Below are 18068 nucleotides of genomic sequence, written 5' to 3'. Positions count from 1 at the left end.
AGATGAATTTAACATTTAACTATTACATCACATAAGTTTCTACATTGGAATAGTCATTTTTTCATTATATGTCAATAAAATAATATAAGATGAATTTAATTTTGACTATTCACATCAAATCTCCATATTGAATTATCCATTTATTCATTATATAGTAATGAGTAATTAATAATTTTTTAATTTTTTAATTTTTTTAATTATGAATTTATTTTATTTTATCCTATTTTACTATTCATAATATTATATATTAATTAGTAATTGTATTCTAATTATATTTTTTTCAATTGTCATTTAAAATGGAGAGAGAAATAATTAATATAAAATGTATTTGATGAATGAATAGTTTCTTTCAAATTTGAAAATAATTTTAGAAGTAACTGTAACTAAATTCCAAATATTTGGAATTTAGTTTTTCTAATGTGATCACATTTTATAGTTTAATAGTCAAATTTTCAATAGATTTAGCTTTTAGCTAATTCAATGAGAGTGCTCTTAGAATCGGACCTGTTAAGAGAATGCTTGGAATGAGATGAGATGATAAATATGTAAATAATAGTGAAATTATTTGTGAATAGTATTAAAATAGTTCTAGTTATGATGTCTTATAGAGTTTTGAGAAATGAGAGAAAAAAAAAATTGAATAAAAATATTATAAACTTAAAATAGTGTTAAATATTATTTTTAATATTATTTTTATTTTGAGATTTGAAAAAATTGATTTTTTTTTTGAAGTTTGAGAAAATTGTAATGTTTAATTAGAAAAAGTTTAATGACTAGTTTGAAAGTGTTTATGTTTTAGTGATGTTTGAGAATGAAATAAAATGAGATAAGATGATATTTTATGGAATAAGATAACTAACTTCCAAACATCCTCAAACTCAACTTAACCCTCCTATTTAAATGCATAATATTTATTATTGTAATAATTTATGAAAATATTTATTATATAGTCATTTATATGTGATTAATTTATGCCGCGCCAGTTATACCGTTCATTTTGTTCTATTGACAACTTAAAAAAATTAACAATACACATAAAAATGTAGAGCGAACTTAGGATTTCCGTCTTTTTCTTTTTGTGTTTTTGAACACCATTTTATTTTAAACATATATATATTTTATTTTTTGATAAGTCACATGTCACCAAGTGTTGGTGCATGGCACATCAATGAGATAAAGTGAGTAGTATAACTAGAACGATATCGAAGCATCTCTCTCTACTTCTTATATGTAATTCACATTTGAGAGGGAGCTAGCTCCTTTTCCTCTCTCCATTTCCTATATTTCCTGAAGACTTACACGTTAACAGCTTCATATTTTTAATTTTTTATTTCTAGATCTACCGAGTCGTGACCATTTTTGTGCAACATGCACCACCCTAATGGATTTCTAATTTCCTAGGTTGCCAATCTAGGCAATAAGAGGAGTAATACGACTTTCAAACAAGTATGTAAATGTCTCAAATGCCACCCAATTTTCTTGTCTTCAAGTGCATCACACGTTATTTTAATGACTTCTTCCACTCCAAATTTTCCATCGCTAGTGTGTGTAGGACAAGTCGATATTAAATTTTAGAGAAATGTTATTTATCATCCTCACACCACACATTAACATGTGACTTGTTATTTTTATATTTCTATTTAAATACACATATTTACAATGTTTAAATAAAAGGATAAAAAGGACAAATCACACCAACATGTTATGTTATTGGATGATAAATAGAATTTTTCAAAATATTATCTTATCTCGGTCTCTAATTAGAGTCTAGTCCTTTTTATCTTCATTACGATTTACGAGTCCATCCCACTAATTTTTCTAAAAATAATGCTAGATACAATCATAAGGCTATGTATGAACATCCTTTCCCATCACAATACTCAAAATTATCTATGACATTATGAATCATTGAATCAATCGTGTTTGTTTTGCCAAAATTGTTGAAACATTACAAAGTTCTCTAGGTGTGCCAGCCATTCATTTGATTCTCAGGCCTTTTTCTGAAATCAATCAAAATCTTGATGTTTTAGGTTGTGGCAAAACTCAAAATCATTCAAATTCTTGAGTATTTAATACTATCTGATAAATTTACTTGAATGGTCATAAATTTTGCGAGATTTACTTTATGTGTCTATCTCTCATTCACACTCTAGGTCGATAAAAACTCTTGTATATCTAAGGTTGTACTTGGATAGTGAGGTATTTTAACGTATTTTGTAAATAGTAGTGAAAAAATAATGATAGAAAATTGAATAGTAGTGAAAGTAGGTGAAAAGTAATAATAAAATAATGAATAGATGTGATGTATTCTCAGTACCAAAACTAGGAAATCTCTTATCCCTATCAAAACATCAACATAACAACGAAGATGTGGCTGATATGTATTTGTAAAAAAGAATTTGAAATTCAAAGAATAAACCATAACTCCCACTACATGCTGGTATTGATAAGAATGTTATGTTGCTAGTGTAACAAGTAGCATTAATTTAAGTTTCATTTTAAGAAAAGCTAAAGTCTTCTCATATTTTCAAAGATTAGGATCCCTAGGATTATCTATCTCAAGTAGGGGTGAAAGAGGGGTCGGTTTTAAGCAAAAATTGAAATCGACCGACATAACCTAAATGGGGGGAAATCGGTTGAAACCGACCGTGTAAGGGGGTAGAACTAGCTGGTTCGGTTGCCGGCCAATTCACCGTCAGTTTAGCGGTTTGGGCCATTCTTTTTGGGCATTTTTAAAATCCAATTCAACCTCTTTTTGGACTCAAGATCATCAACAGTTTAGACTTTTTTTGCTGAGTTTTTAAAATTAATTTTAAATATTCAATTTCATTTTAATTTTAATGTCATGTATACTATTAGTAACTAATAACTGCTACATATATACTACTAATACTACTTATACTTTATAGTCTTATTATCTTATATACTAATTACTAGATAACTAAAAAAAAAAAAAACTCGACTAGATTATTAATACATATTACAAGCAAAACAAAATTGTCTTAAGCAAGTAAGCAACAATTGTTCTTAAATAAAATTTCACAAATCTTCATTCTTCAAGATTCCAAATAGATTCCCAATGCAGTCTTTGATTATTCAATCATCAATAGTTGTGATGAATGATGCTCCCAACTCTATATAGAAAAATATCAAATAATCAATATAAATAAATTAGGATAATGAAAAAAATTAAATCAGCAAATGCCACACAAGTATGGTTTTAAAAAAATGCCACACAAAATTAAATCAGCAAAAAAATCAACACAATATAAATTAGAAACCTAAAATTGAAATTTATCAAAATTCTGAAAAAATAACTATGGCTTTATTTTAAATAAAAACTTGTGAAGTATGGAGCTATATATTTCCAATTTGAAGGTTATATATTGAATCGTTGATGAGTTGATGACATTCGGGGCTATATATAAACTTGTAGTGGGTTATATTGATGAAATTCGAAGTAAAAAGATTCTCATCACTAAAATTGAAACAAAAGATCAGACTCATAGAGTATAAAAGTTTTATACTGAAAAATGAAAATCTTCAAAATCATACCTAAAAAAATGACCGTTGTTTTCTTTTCAGAGTGGAGTGGGTCTGTGGGCGTGGGAAGCGCCATTTGCTGTAGGGACGTGGAGGCTGGGACTCTATTGCTACCAATGCCTCTGCCGCTGGAGAGTGGAGTGGACTCAATGGAGGGCTACGGAAGCTACTGGAGAGTGTCAAATGAGGGGGTTGGGGGAGGGCCGAGGCTCAAAATCGAATGAGAAGCAGGGGCACACATAGTTTGTTTAAACCCTAGATAGAAATGTCGTCATTCCCTTTACGTTTTTTTAACTAAAGAAGCAAAACGATAAATAAGTGAAACAACGTCGTTTTATAATAGTATATATATATATATATATATATATATATATATATATATATATATAAGGTAGCTGATGTCGGCCAGTTTATCAATTTTTTTCTGGTTCAAACTGGGATCAAACCGGCCAACGCCGGTTTCTTGTACAACCCTTATCTCAAGAAGTTTTCTAAAATTAGTGTAGAGTCTACATGCTATGTTTATCTCTTTCTTAATCGTCCAAATGTTATGCTAGATTTTTAATTTCTTATAATTATGTACTCACAAAATGTAATCAAGTTACATTAAAATAAAATTAAGAATACAAAAAGAAAGGGTGAGAAATTCCAACAAAAACCTAATGATAATATGAGAAATGATATTTGTAGTCTTAGAGTGTGAAAATCCCGCACACTTTCTTTAAAAAAAATGGATAAATCTAGAATCCACATAAAAATTATTTTTTAATGATAGATCCCACTCTCTTTTAAAGAGAATAAGTACTCGAGAGTTATACATCTTAAAACTATATCTAACATTATTCTTATAATATATTATATATGCAATGCAAACATGAAAAATAAAAAGGGCAATTGATCTAATAAATTGGATATGGGCTCGTCCATATAGTTCTATATATATACATTTTGAGGTTACATTTGAGAAAAAGGCACTACAATCTGCTCTTCTAATATGGTTAGTTGGTAGGGATCTCCTCATCCACTTCCTCTATACTCCATGCTGGGAAAGTAAAAACATTGTCAAAAATGAGTATTACCTTTGTTAACGTTGTGTTTCGAACACTTTTGGGCTAAGTTCCAATAACTAAGGTCTTCGAAAACGAGCCCTGCACAAGGTAGAATGCACTGTGGCTTTGAAAGGGCGACCTTGGGGTCGGGGAACCTTTGATGCCAAAGTTAGTAATTATTCTTGGATTGTAATAAATAAGTAAGAGAGTTTAGGGATCATAGATAGTTTCCTCATACTTGGGATCAGTTATTTATACTACAGGTCTGAAGAGCAGATCATACCTACTTTCATGAAATCCGGGTTCCCCGTACTATTCATTTTGTCAGAACCTTTAAATATGGTATGGCTCTGTGACGACCTCATTAATGTGGAGTGGCTTTGCGACAGCGTCATTAATGTGTCGTGTTGTCCGGGTGGTAGAGCTATTAATGAGGCGTGGTTCTTCAACCTTCTCCTCTTAGTCTGCCTTTCTTCAAGTTTGTTCATGCTTTCTTTGTCAGTAGATCAACGACTCTATGTATGTCACACCTGCCGTGTGGGCGGGCACTTGATGACTGGACACTACTTGAGGGACCTCAGATTAACAAGTCACATCTCCTGCAGCACCATTTCGCCTACAGGTCATGTATAGAGGATTATCCTAGTGGGTCGGGTTCGTGGTTTTTTGTCCTAGGCTGAGTTTGATAGGGCCTTTTTGGCCTTGAGGGGAAAATCCCCTTACAACCCTATTCAAGAAATCTCATTTTAAGAAAAGTCAAACTCAATCTTCTCATGCTATAAGATAACAAGATTTCAACAATTATCTATAACAAACATTTTCTGAAATTAGTGTGGGTTAACATTTTCATAATTTTAGAAAATATTTTTTTTATAGATAATTATTGAGAGTTTTGGAGTCCACATGTTGTTGTGTATATCTCTCTCCTCATTATAGTCCACATGCATGTTGTCTACTTGGATACAAATTGAAGCTATATCCAAGAAAAAGGGCACTGTAATATGGTTTTTACAGTATGATTGGTAATCTCCACATCCTCTTCCTTTTTACACTCTTGGTTAGGAAAGTAAGAACCTAATCAATAGTTAGGATGGGATTGGATCGCTTGTACATACCGGTAATGTTACAAGTAGCATTACTATATTTGCGAAATTTCATTTTACTTCTCATAGTATTAGGAAACAGGATCCCTACAACTCTATCATAAACATTTTCAAAAATTAGTGTCGTGTATACATTTTTTTCTCTCATAATTTTAAAAAATAGGAATAGCATTACTTCTCATAGTATTATGGAACAGGATCCCTACAACTGTGTCATAAACATTTTCAGAAATTAGTGTTGTGTATAAGTTATTTCTGTCATAATTTTAAAAAACAAGTTGATGAAATTTTTCGGCATGGCCGGAGCCCAACAATACAGTCAAAAATCCCACGATGGTGTGGGTGTTGATATAGTGTTTGAATGCTCATAGATGAAATAAACAGTAAATAAAACATATAAAATGTAAATAAAGAGAGACATAAAGATTTATGTAGTTTAGTATAAAGGCATATGCCCAAGGGTTGTTTGGGGCTGAAATCCACTATATTTGATGATTTGTATAGCCTCTCATAGCCTCACCTATCTCTCAATATAATGGAGAAAATTAGGATTTGATAGAGGTTGAAAACGATGCCTTCCTTAAAAAGAAGATATGAGGAATCTTTGTGCATAGTGAAGCATGTCTAAAATCCAAGGAGATTCTCTCCCTTTTATAGATGTCTCTTTTCTTATTTGGAATAATTTTGTCTTACTTTCATTATGTTGATTCTTCCTTTTACGTGTGAGTCAATTTGCCTTGTCCCCTATTAGTGATTGTCTGATAGACTCCTAATGGGCTGGACCCAATTCATTTTATATCAACCAAAACATGTGCTAGATAATTGTAGATAATTTTAGAGTCCTCGTGTTGTGTCTGTTAATGTCTTAATTTGCACAACAGACCGGAAGGTAGGAAAGAATGATTCCAACCCAAGTTGGTGATTCAGGCTTCGATACGCTGCTCTTCACGTTTATCCAAAAAAAAATAGTAAACAAGTAAATAAAAATAAATAAAGACAGACAGAGATTTATGTGGTTTGTCATAAGGCTTATGTCCACGGCTTGTTTGGGGACCAAATTCACTATAATTGGTGATTTTACAATCTCTCACGGCCCCACATATCTCATAATACAATAGAGGACTTTAGTTTAAGCGTAGAGAAGTCGTGGTGAGCTTGGGCGTAGGGAGCTTCTGTGAAGAGATCCTGTAGAGAGCTTGTGGAGAGTTCGTCTAATTTGTGGGGATCTCTTCCTTATATAAAGTTGTATTTCCTTGGAGTGATTGAGTCCAACTTACATTGTGAAGCTTTTTCCTTTCAGAAGCCTAAGTCTATTCCTTTTTAGGAGTCTGTATGTCTTTCTTCTTAGGAGTATGGAGAGATTCTTATAATGATTTACTAGACAAAAAGGCGTTGAGAATATTCAAGTCAATAATCTACATAATAAATTATGAAAATTGGTCCTTGATTTCTTGTTTGGTCCTTGATTTCCTATTTGTTTTGAGCTAAGTGGTGAAGAACTTAGCTTGCAAAGATAGGCGAGAGATGTACTCAACCGCATTAGGTGTGAGCACGAAGCATTGCTATGGCGAGAGATGTACTCGATCACATTAGGTGTGAGTGCGGAGCTCTGATTTGGCGGGAGATGTACTTGACCGCAATAGGTGTAAGCGTGGAGCTCTGCTTTAGTGGGAGTTGTACTTGACCACATTAAGTGTGAGCGCGATGCTCTGCTTTCGCGGGAGATGTTCTCAACCGCATTAGGTGTGAGCATAGAGCTCTACTTTTGCAGAAGATGTTCTCGACCGTATTAGGTGTGAGCGCGGAGTTTGCTTGGGTGGTAGATGTGCTCGACCGTATTAAGTGTGAGCGTGGAGCTTTGCTTTTACAAGAGATGTACTCGACCGCATTAGGTGTGAGCATGGAATTCTATTTTGAGTTTGTTTACTTGTGTGGATGTTTGCCTGAGAGATTGTTTATTATCGACGAAGAGTGCATATTTCTATGATTGGTTTTATGTGAGTATTTCCGTGATTGTTTTGCCATTGTTGGTAATAGTGGATTTTCTTCCCCTTGGTGTAAATCGTCGTTGGTGTTCCCATTTTGGGATTGATGTTGTAGTTTGTTTGCAATAACCCGCGCTCAAGTAGTAAGGTAGCCCGTTGACTCCCTAGGTCCATCTTAGGCAGTTGCCAAGCCTGTCGACTCATTCCCAAAGAAAACCTGCGCAAGGTAACCCGTTGGTGGCGGTTGTGGCACGAGTGTAAACACTCAGCTTTTGTTAGAAAAGATGTTGTATTGCTGTCTAGGTGAGAGGGGTCGGGTAGTCTAGAGAGCTGCCAGCCTATTGTGCGTGTGGGAAGTCGGGCAGTCCTTTTCTTGCCTGTTGGCTTGTAATGAGGGAGGTCGGGCATTCTGATGACTTGTCCCGCCTATTGACCCTCGAAGAGAGATGAGTGAGATCGGGCAATCCCTGACCTTTCCCACATATTGGCTAATCATGACGGAGGTTGAGTCTTTGGACTTGTGCTTGCTCTACACACACTGTGCACGGCGGGCACAGTGCACTACTGCTGCAAGTGACCGACAGTAGAATTCTCGCTGGCCTTGTCTGGTCGTACGTCCTCGTGGTCGAACTAGTCTGTGCCACGCACAAAGGCGGTAGCTTGCGGGTTCAACCTTGCATGTGTGGCCTTACGTATCTTGTGCATGGGACGTGCATGTTGCACGTGCAGCACATAGTTGGACCTTGGAGTCGCTATGTGTGATGGGTGGAGCATGTGTTTCGTGGACCAGTGCTGGGAGCCTTACTGGTTTGTTACGTACCTTATAACATTACCATAAGGAGCTCCATGGTGGGTAGAGCTTTTGTGTTTCGTGGGCCAGTGCTGGGATCCTCAATTGTTTGTAATCGACTGGTAGAGTCCTCCTAGTCTTCTTCTAGGCCTCTAGCGATGCTACGAATCTAGGCCAGCGATGAGGAACTCTGCGGGGATCTTTTGTGGTTGAATTGCTCCTTGTCACAGGTAGGAAATGCCGGCTAGGTAGGTGGTGGCTACTGGTCGCTTCAATAGCTCATAATCATCGCGAGAGTGTAGCTCCAAGCCCATCGATGAAAGGCTAGCGGTAGGGTAGCCGATGTAGTCCTTTTCCTTGGTCAACGACGATATTGCCGGAGACAAAAAACGTCGGTCGTTCATTTGGCGACTGCTGGTGGCTTTGTAAGCTCACAGTTGGTCGGCGAGTCTGTCCAGCTCGTTTCCAAGCTTTAGGTGGCGAGGAATCAGCGATAGGAGCCTCCCTTGGCTAGGATAGGTAGTCCAGTGGAGTGGCCAAACGGGGACCCCACCGCCTGAGAGGAACAACGGGCAGCCATCCTGCAGCTGCAAGTTTCATGGGTGCATGGTGAGGTGCACCCATCACACCCACCGTGCATGTCATGCAAGGTGGGTGGTTCACGTATGCGGTGCATGTGCCATGTGCCCAGTGCACACACGTAGTGCCCCCTTTTTATTCTTTTATTTCTTGGTAACCTCATGTCTGGCCTGCAATCATAATGTACATCAGTATCTTACACACACTCCTCCTTTCTTTCTTTTTCTTTTTTTTTTTTTTCCTTTTTGAAGCAAAAGTATTAATGAAATAATAAGCAAAAAAACAATTTGAGAGATAACTTATCTGGTTTGCTGGAGACAATCTCATGAGTTGAGGAATCGTCCTACTCTCCTTTCCTGCACAAAAATAAGAAATCGATGCCATAAAAGGTGCTAACTATTTGTGATGCCCCCAACCTTCGCTTGGGATGGAATGAAGATTTAGTTTGTTGTTACATATAACAAGGTTATATACCCCCATTTGTAACAGTTAATATGCAATACATCCTATAAATGCATATAGCAGTATGCAATAATTGTAGCGGAATAAGGGTGACTAAATAAAACTTACGAAATAATAAACTAAAACATTCCAATGTCATTCGTAACCATCATAAGTTCAAACCATAAAGTAGCGTAATCTTAGTACAATTATTCTTGATAATAATTCTCCATGGCTAAATCAACTGATTCATGCATACTAATGCACAAAGGGTTAGGGCTTAAACATCAAAATGAGGTCTAATATTTTGTTGAGATTCGCCTCCTCTTCAATCAATCGGATCCACTGGTCCATCTAGTTCCTCCTTGTTGGATCCTGATACAACTTCTATCATTCCGAGTGGAATGATAGTGGGTCCATAAGGGGTGAGATTTACTTAAAATCTCAGAAAGTTAGACAACCAATGTGCACAAAGATAAATTATGCATGATGAATAATAAATATGAAATGTGTGCGATGCAAAAAAATATGTGTATGTCTTCCATCCAGATTCCTCAACATTTTCAGAAAACTGAAGCACACATTCTTTTACAAAGAACATTTTTCACTTCAACTGTAAAAAATATATATTTTGCCATAACGTTTCATCAATATTAACAATTCACATTTAATGATCATAACATTAACATCATAACATATGATATCGTCATAGCTTCCTATATGCATTGTGAGTACTTGCTAGTGACTGTAGTTCAACTGATGTTGAAATTACATTGTCTACATACTCGCTCTCAATGTATTGGTAACATAACATCATCATAATATCATAACACATACACTCACCAGCCTTAGGTGTCATAACATTTGATTTCGCTCCGACGTTCTTTAAAAAGAACCAATTCAAAACTCGTTGACTATTTTTCATCAACCTAGGAATTACTACTGCATTTTTACTTACTCTGGAGTAGACAGAGGAGTTTCACTAGGATAATTTATCATCCTAGCCTTTGGGGTCTTGGCAAAAATTATTTTCATGCTATGCTTGAAAAATATAATTCATGACATGTGCATATGTTGCAAGCTTTCATGTGAATATGACATTTATATACAATATGGTAAAAATGGTGGAAATGTCACATGCCATGTACTCAATGTATCATATAAGATGATGTTTCATGCTCAAAATGAAAATTATAACATGGATGTGGTATTTATCTATAAATTATAAATAGCTTAACGAGAAGTAAGTTAGAGGCCAATTTACAAACTGCCTGAGTTTGAAACAATCGTAGCGGCTATAATCAAAGTTGTACTAAGTTAGAATTTGAACTACTAAGGAAGATTTTCATAATCAAAAGGGGTTCAAGAACTGATATTTACAAAACTACCCCTAAACTTTCAAAAAGTGCCGCTAAGGCCCTAATTTTTTACTATTTACAAACGAACTCCAAATTTAATCAAAATTCATAAACCTTATATTTTCCATATTCTAAAACCATCTATTCCTTAGAATTCCAAAAATTAAAGTGGAACTAGTCCAAATACACTCTACCCGTAGCATGCATTCTAGTTAATACCTAAGTGTTATTTCAACTATTGACTCTTATGAATGCATGCATATTCAATTTCTTTAACTGAAAATAATTACTATAATCTTTAATGACATGTTAAAAGCTTAAGCTTGGATGAACAAATTCATCCCAACACTTAATCATGGCTAAGAATCTTAATCTCTATTAAACTAGTCCTTAAGAATGCATGATATCTCTTAGTTTTTTTTCATCAAAAAGAGTTTCAAAATCTGGAATTATATCATGCATCTCCCTTATTATCCCAATCACAAGGTTTTCTAAATTCTCATATTTCAAGCTTAAGTAAAATAATTAAAAACTTCATAAGTTAAGCATAAATTAATCAAAACCGTGCATGCTTGGATGAAAAACACAAGATAGAATTAAAATCTATCATGACATGTTTTCAACCTCAAATTTAAAACCTAAAAAATCATATCAAAATATGCTAGGACATGCCATAACTAAAATTCTCACTTAAAACAATTTAAGCACTTAATCACACCTTAATGCACTCAGTTTTGATTTAAACATGATAACATTTTCTAAACTCAACCAAAAATACTTCAACACTTAAAAGTAAAACATAAAATACAAACTAAGATATAGGGCTAGAAAACTTACAATTTTTTATGGTCCTCTAAAGCTCCCAACACAAGAACTCTCAAAAACTCCCAAGAACACTCAAGATCTCACTCGGTTTGTCTCTATGGCTCACTAAGGGAGGAGAAGCTCTCAAGACCTCAAGAGAAAGCTTGGAGGAGAGGTGTGGAGAAATGAGGGAGTGGAGGGTGTTTTTATAGGCTTCAAGAGGGAAGGGGGACATCGACCTTGGCTAGAGGAGAGCCTTGTGATTGGTGGAGTGGGCAGTGGTCATGATGATAAGTGCAACTTCCAGCTTTGTGCAGATGTGAATAGTGCCCTATCCCACATGATTTCTTCATTTTAGGTTATGCAAAGTGCTAAGTGGGTGCAAGAGCTGCCATGGGGTGAAAATAGATTAAGTGTTGGGATGAATTTGTTCACCCAAGTGATTGATAACTTGCCTTGTGAAATCTTTTCCTTTAAATTCGAGTCTCTTTCCTTTTAGGAGTTTGCGTGTCTTTCGTCTTAGGAGTCTAAGTCAACTTGTCTTATATCTTCTTGACTTTGTCTTTTAGCTTGGTTTTCAGCCTTATCTCTTAGCTAAATTATAGACTGCTAATTTAACCCCTACAATGTCTATATCACTCCTAATCATAAAAGAAAATATTGTATATATTTGTATCAATTTGAAAATGAGAAATGTTTTAGCCTCAAAGGAATTTCACAAAAGTAAATTCACAAACTGATATACCTTAATATGATACATAAAATTATAAAATTACTTTTATTACAAAATAGATCTAACATATTATTGTAGCACTTCCCAAAAAGAGAATGTTTTCGTGGAACTACCAAATTTTGGGCCGGAGTTTTGCCACTGCTTACCCAGATGTTTTAAATTTTCTTTTTTAGTGTACTAAATAAATCAACATGAATCTATAATCAGTACAGAATTACATAATTATTGTTAAACCAAAACAACAAACATAAATAATTATCTTTGTAGTTGTTCTTTCTATACGGTTGTATACAGATTTACAACTGGAAGACGAGTTATAAGCACAGAACGTAAAGCAAATATCTCTAGATTAAGCCCCCTTTAAAGAATGGCAAAGTGTCTTTATAGTGCTGTTTAATGCATTCGATTACTTTTACAGCAAAGGCTTCATCCTCTGGGTAATAAGCAATGGGATCAGACAACAGAGGAAGTGGTAGATTGAGCACTCCTTCAAGCGTTGCATGAAGACAATAAGCTGAATATGTAACATGATATCCACCTTCTTGGACAATAAGAACGCGGCCACCACTTTGCCTTGCTGCCAAGCTATGAACTATCCGTCCGATCTCTCTATAACCCTCCATTGTCAAGCATTGCCTTCCATTTGGATCAAACTAAGTCACAAGCAATGCAACAGTTTGAGAAACTCTAAACATAAAGGAGAAAGTGTAATTATTGAGTTAATTATATTTCTATTTTCCAAATTTTGTTTTCAGAAACCAGTTGATGTACATCGCCTCTTGACGCCAACATTAAAGCTGAGCTTTTTTCACCGTGGTAAAAAAATAAATAATAATAATACAAGATGATTCTTAAAGGAATATGATTTATTGACTTGATGATAATGATAGTGTTTGGTAAGACAAAAGGGGCTAAACCATAATATTCTGCTTGCAACTATAAAGGACTTCTATGCAAATAAAAGTGCTTGTTTCTAAGTGAAGGATGTAAACATATCTTTCCAAATGCAACTTGTTCATTTTACAAATTAGTTACACAAAAACATCTCCAATCAATTCTGACTATAAGAAGAAATTACAAGTGTTTGATTAAATTAATTCACTTATAAGTGAAATTACAAGTGAATTAATTATAAGTGTTTGTATACCTCCTGTGTATATGGGTTTCACCTATTACATTCGTTCAATAAAATTTCATTTTACTTATCAATAAAAAAATTAATTAATTCACATAGCATCCTCAGAATAGCAAGCTAAAGTAATGAAACAGCACATGGGTGTCACAAGGCATTACCAAAAGAAATGAGGGATAACCTTAAGTTGATCAGGAAGCATGGCAGAATGACTAATATGTCCATCTCTCCTCACAAGGAAAACCCATTACATGCATTTGGTAAAAAACAAGATGTCTTCTTTGGTTCTACACCATTTACAACCCACTTACCATATGTTTTTCTTTAGGAGTAACGAGCCCTTACCATATGTATTTTCTATTTTTCTAAGGGGTTGAACAAAATACATAGAAAAAAAATATATGAATAGATCATACTATGAACTTCAATTTAAAGTCTATTCTTCTCATTCTAGTTTATTGTTGCTTATTGTACATCCAGTTTTTGTTTACAGTATTTAAGATCAAGGCAGCACAGAAACTTCTAATAAAATGAATAGAGACTATTTGTTGATTCTGTGACCAATTCCAACATCTTTGTCATATTTGTCGAAATTCTTGCATAACAGCTTCACCTAGTTCATTGAATGAAAGGACAGAGATAAACAAGAAAATAAGGACCAAATAAACCCCATTGAATCAAGGAAAATTCTCTTTCAAATTCTCATTCATCTCACTATTTTCCTCGAGTTCGCTGCAACTGAATAGTAAGATTGTTCTGTTTTCATTATGGTGTGAAAAAATTGCTAATAGCTCAAAACTTATTTTTTTTTAAAATTATTTTCCCAGTCACAGAGCAGAGATCAGGCTTATCCTTGATCCAAAGTGCCTATCAAGAACTAAAACATTAGTATCGATAGCTTATATGTTAACGATCTGACTGGTAAATCTTGTTATAGTTTTAAACTGAGCTCGTTCTCCTTCAATATTTTCCATTGTAATACCATAAAAACGTGCTACTAAAAATGGTAGTTACAATACAGCTAATAAAGTTCAATAGTATTCCACTTTGGAGCCACCAGGCACAGACCCTTGAATCTAGAAATACTCTATTACAAAAACCCAGCAAATTGTGATACCATGTACTTGTAAAAAAAAAAAAAATTGTGGTACCATGTTAGATCAAACAAACAAGAAATTAATCCATTTACTTATCTTTTTTTTTATTGGTAATCCACTAACTGATCTTTAAAGCTAGGATATCATCCTTAACACAGTATTACGTTCAACTTTTACCAAAAAACTGTATGGGAAAAAAAAGAAGGGAGAAAGGTTTCTTATTTAGGTTTCACTTCTTCAATAATTTTTTGTAAAGCATCTTATATATTCAGTCTCCTGTATGCTAGTCACTTTAAAACTTCAGATCTTTCTTTTCAACAGTCAATCAACATGCTCATAAAAAAAGGTCTATCTACATGAAATCTGATTGTTCAGGTCAATTCCTTTCCTAAATAGCCATTCATTTGTTGTCTTATGCCAAGTCTCAAGTAAAAAGAGCAAATAACACTCAACTCTTGATATCCTTCTCACATTTAATTTGCTTAGATAAATACTTTGATTAGAAATTAAGAGGGAGAAAGAGAAAAAAACTTACAGCACTTGAATCTTGGCCAATAACCAAAACTATCATATCAGCCCCAAACTTTTGAACAGCTGGAACGACCAGCTCTGTCATGGCATGCACATATCCCCTATCACCAGTGCCATTAGGTAGAGGTATATTCATATTAAATCCAAATCCTTTTTCTTCACCAAGCTCATCAACAGATCCACTCTGGGGATGAGACGGACCCCAGGAGCCATGATTCATGTGGAGAGAGATGGTGAGGACATTGTTTGACTTGTAAAACCCCTCTGCTGTTCCATTTCCATAATGAACGTCAATGTCAATGACCACAACCTTTTGACACCCAGAACCTAATGCCAATTGAACAGAAAGTCCGGCATTGTTAAGGAAGCAGTACCCATCAGCTTGAGTAGGCTGAGCATGGTGACCTGGAGGCCTAACCAATGCATAAGCAATTTTACCATGCCCGTCAAGTATGTGCTTCATGGCCGATATTGTAGTACCAGCAGCTAGAACCGCAGCATCCCAGGATCCGGGTTTCAAGAAAGTCCCAGCACAAAGCATCTTCCCTCCATTTCTATCTGCCTCAATGAGTTCATTTATGTATTCTGGCAAATTACAGTACCCATCAGCTACCGAAACACATTCTGGGAGCTGTTCGTAAGGATAAGGATGGTTTACACATTCTTCGTAAGAAGTAACAGGTTTGTTTTTCTTGCCTTTTTATTTTATTTTGGTTTATCTTTATGATTGTTGCTTTTGGTATTTTTGCTGTTTTCTGATGTACTGTATAGAGTTTAGTTTTTTTTCTATTTAGTTTGGATGCTTGGGTTTTTTTTTGAATATGTGTAACTCCTAGGTGTCAAGATGTAATCACGGTATTCCTCCACCATAAGTGAGGGCTATCAATAAAATTGGGATGCCGTCCTCTTCTTAAAAAAAAATGTATTCTGGCAAATGAACGAATTTCAAATCATGTCATACTCCGATTAATTCAGACCCCATATTCTTTGTAATGGAATAAAGTACACAGGTTGTTACAATCAAAATATTCCCCGTCCCAAGATTTCTAGCAAACATTATTGGATTGCCTACAAATAATAGGAAATGCAAGGTGAATTGGAGGTCGTCACACATCTGCAAGAACTCCAATAAATGACAACCTATTGGAAATCTTTGCCTCTATTGTCAATACTTTTTTTCTAGTCAATTGGGAATTCAAAACCACCTAAGCAAAAACAGAACAGAGATTCAGAATCCGAAACCCTACCCTTGAAGTTTGACTAATCAATTAATAATTTAACTCATCACCCAGCTTCAACTTTCAGCTGCATCATTAATACACAAACAATTGCTAAAACCAACCCAGCTGCACTTTCAGTGACACTATCTGAATACCAATCAAACAAGAAATAATTTATCAACTTAAACTGACTGAAATGAGCTTAAGCAAAACCAGTACGCAGATACCGTGAGTGTGAAATTTAAGCAATTCGGGGATGAGAGCAGGTCTGCCAGTATGCCAAGAGATGTGGGGAGAGATAGGGCCTCGCTTGAGGATGGAGAGCATGTTCTTGATCCTGTCAGGGTTCTCTGGATGCTTCTCCAAAACGTCAAGAAATCCCGGGTCCAATCCGGTGTCGAATACGCCACTGCTGGTGTCATGATTGAGCATCCCCTGGTGCCAGAAGACATCTATGCGATCCATTGAACTAGAGTAATAGAAGAGTGAACTAAATGCATCCAAATATATATATTTTTTATTTGTAAATGCATCCAAATATAAACAACGCCTCTTTCTTTTCTTTCCGTATAGAAATCCTACGTAGTCGTGACTCGTGAAATGTATAAATATTATATAATTATTTTAAAAAAAATAAAATTTATTATTTTTTATGTGAATTTTATATTTATTTATTTTTTTAAAATAATTATACGATAGTTACATACTCACGATTGCAACTATCATTTCTCAGCAATATATCATATTTTATACTAATCCCATAATATTGATTATTTAAAAAGTTATGATACACTACAATTTTTTTTTATAACTTTTTGTATAATTATATTGTAAATTAAAAATATTTTTATAAAAAAAATATAATTTTAAAAAAAGAACTCTCGTTATAAACAACTATTCGTGTATCATTTTCTATATTTAAATAGATTTTTACATATCTACAGCTGTCTAAATTTCTTATTTAAACAGTTAATTCCTTTAAATACAATTTATTATAATTGTTAACGCTTAGGAAGGGCACAGCAGGTTAGAGGGAAAAAAAAAGTCATTCTCAACCCGTTATATTGATCTGGTCCTTGATTAGTGTGGTGTGAAACCTCTGATAGAAGTATGGTGTCTGTACGTACATCCATGACAGTTAAAAATAAATAAATTAAGAAAAAATAAATAGAGAGATACAGATTTATGTAGTTCGGCACTAGGCCACCGTAATATGATTGTTTTATAATTTTTCATAGTTTTTCATTCTTACTATATAATAGAGCTTAAAACTCTTATTTTTGGTGGAGCACTGGTCGTTGGAGTCCTTCTCGTGAGGTTGAAGAAGATGAAGGAGAAGTCAAAAATCCCCCTAGTAATCTTGCAAAGCCTCTTCTATCCTCTGCTCCCATTGCTTTATGTCACATATTCTTCCTTATTTTATGTCACATCTTTTCTCATTTACGTCTCGTCTCAACTTTTTCTCTTACTTTATCCTCAGCCTTTGTCCCCTTCTCCTCTTTTCTTCTTATCTCATTCTGTTATTTTCTAATGGAGCTATTTGATGGACTGGACTCTTTATCTGAGCCTAAGATATTTATCCCCTCCTATAATAATTAAGAAAATAATTTATACAAATTCAAAATATGAAAATTTCAGTCAAATTTACTAAGGGCAAGCTTAGAATCTAAAATTTGACATATGACGCCAGCCACTTTATTCAA

General features: G+C 34.5%; 1 protein-coding gene across 1 annotated transcript; it reads right to left on the bottom strand.

The window, feature by feature from the left end:
- Positions 1-12599: 12599 nt before the first annotated feature.
- On the bottom strand, positions 12600-16939 carry LOC108997828 (histone deacetylase 8). Its single transcript, XM_018974213.2, has 3 exons — positions 16593-16939; positions 15150-15730; positions 12600-13038 (listed from the first exon to the last, which is right to left on the bottom strand). The coding sequence occupies exons 1-3, from the start codon at positions 16828-16830 to the stop codon at positions 12730-12732; spliced, it is 1128 nt and encodes a 375-aa protein (XP_018829758.1). The 5' UTR covers positions 16831-16939; the 3' UTR covers positions 12600-12729.
- Positions 16940-18068: the final 1129 nt, after the last annotated feature.

This window comes from Juglans regia, chromosome 5 (assembly GCF_001411555.2).
Source record: "Juglans regia cultivar Chandler chromosome 5, Walnut 2.0, whole genome shotgun sequence".
Lineage (NCBI taxonomy): Eukaryota > Viridiplantae > Streptophyta > Magnoliopsida > Fagales > Juglandaceae > Juglans > Juglans regia.
Note: the sequence above shows the minus strand (reverse complement) of the source record. Positions and strands in the feature narration are given on the sequence as shown.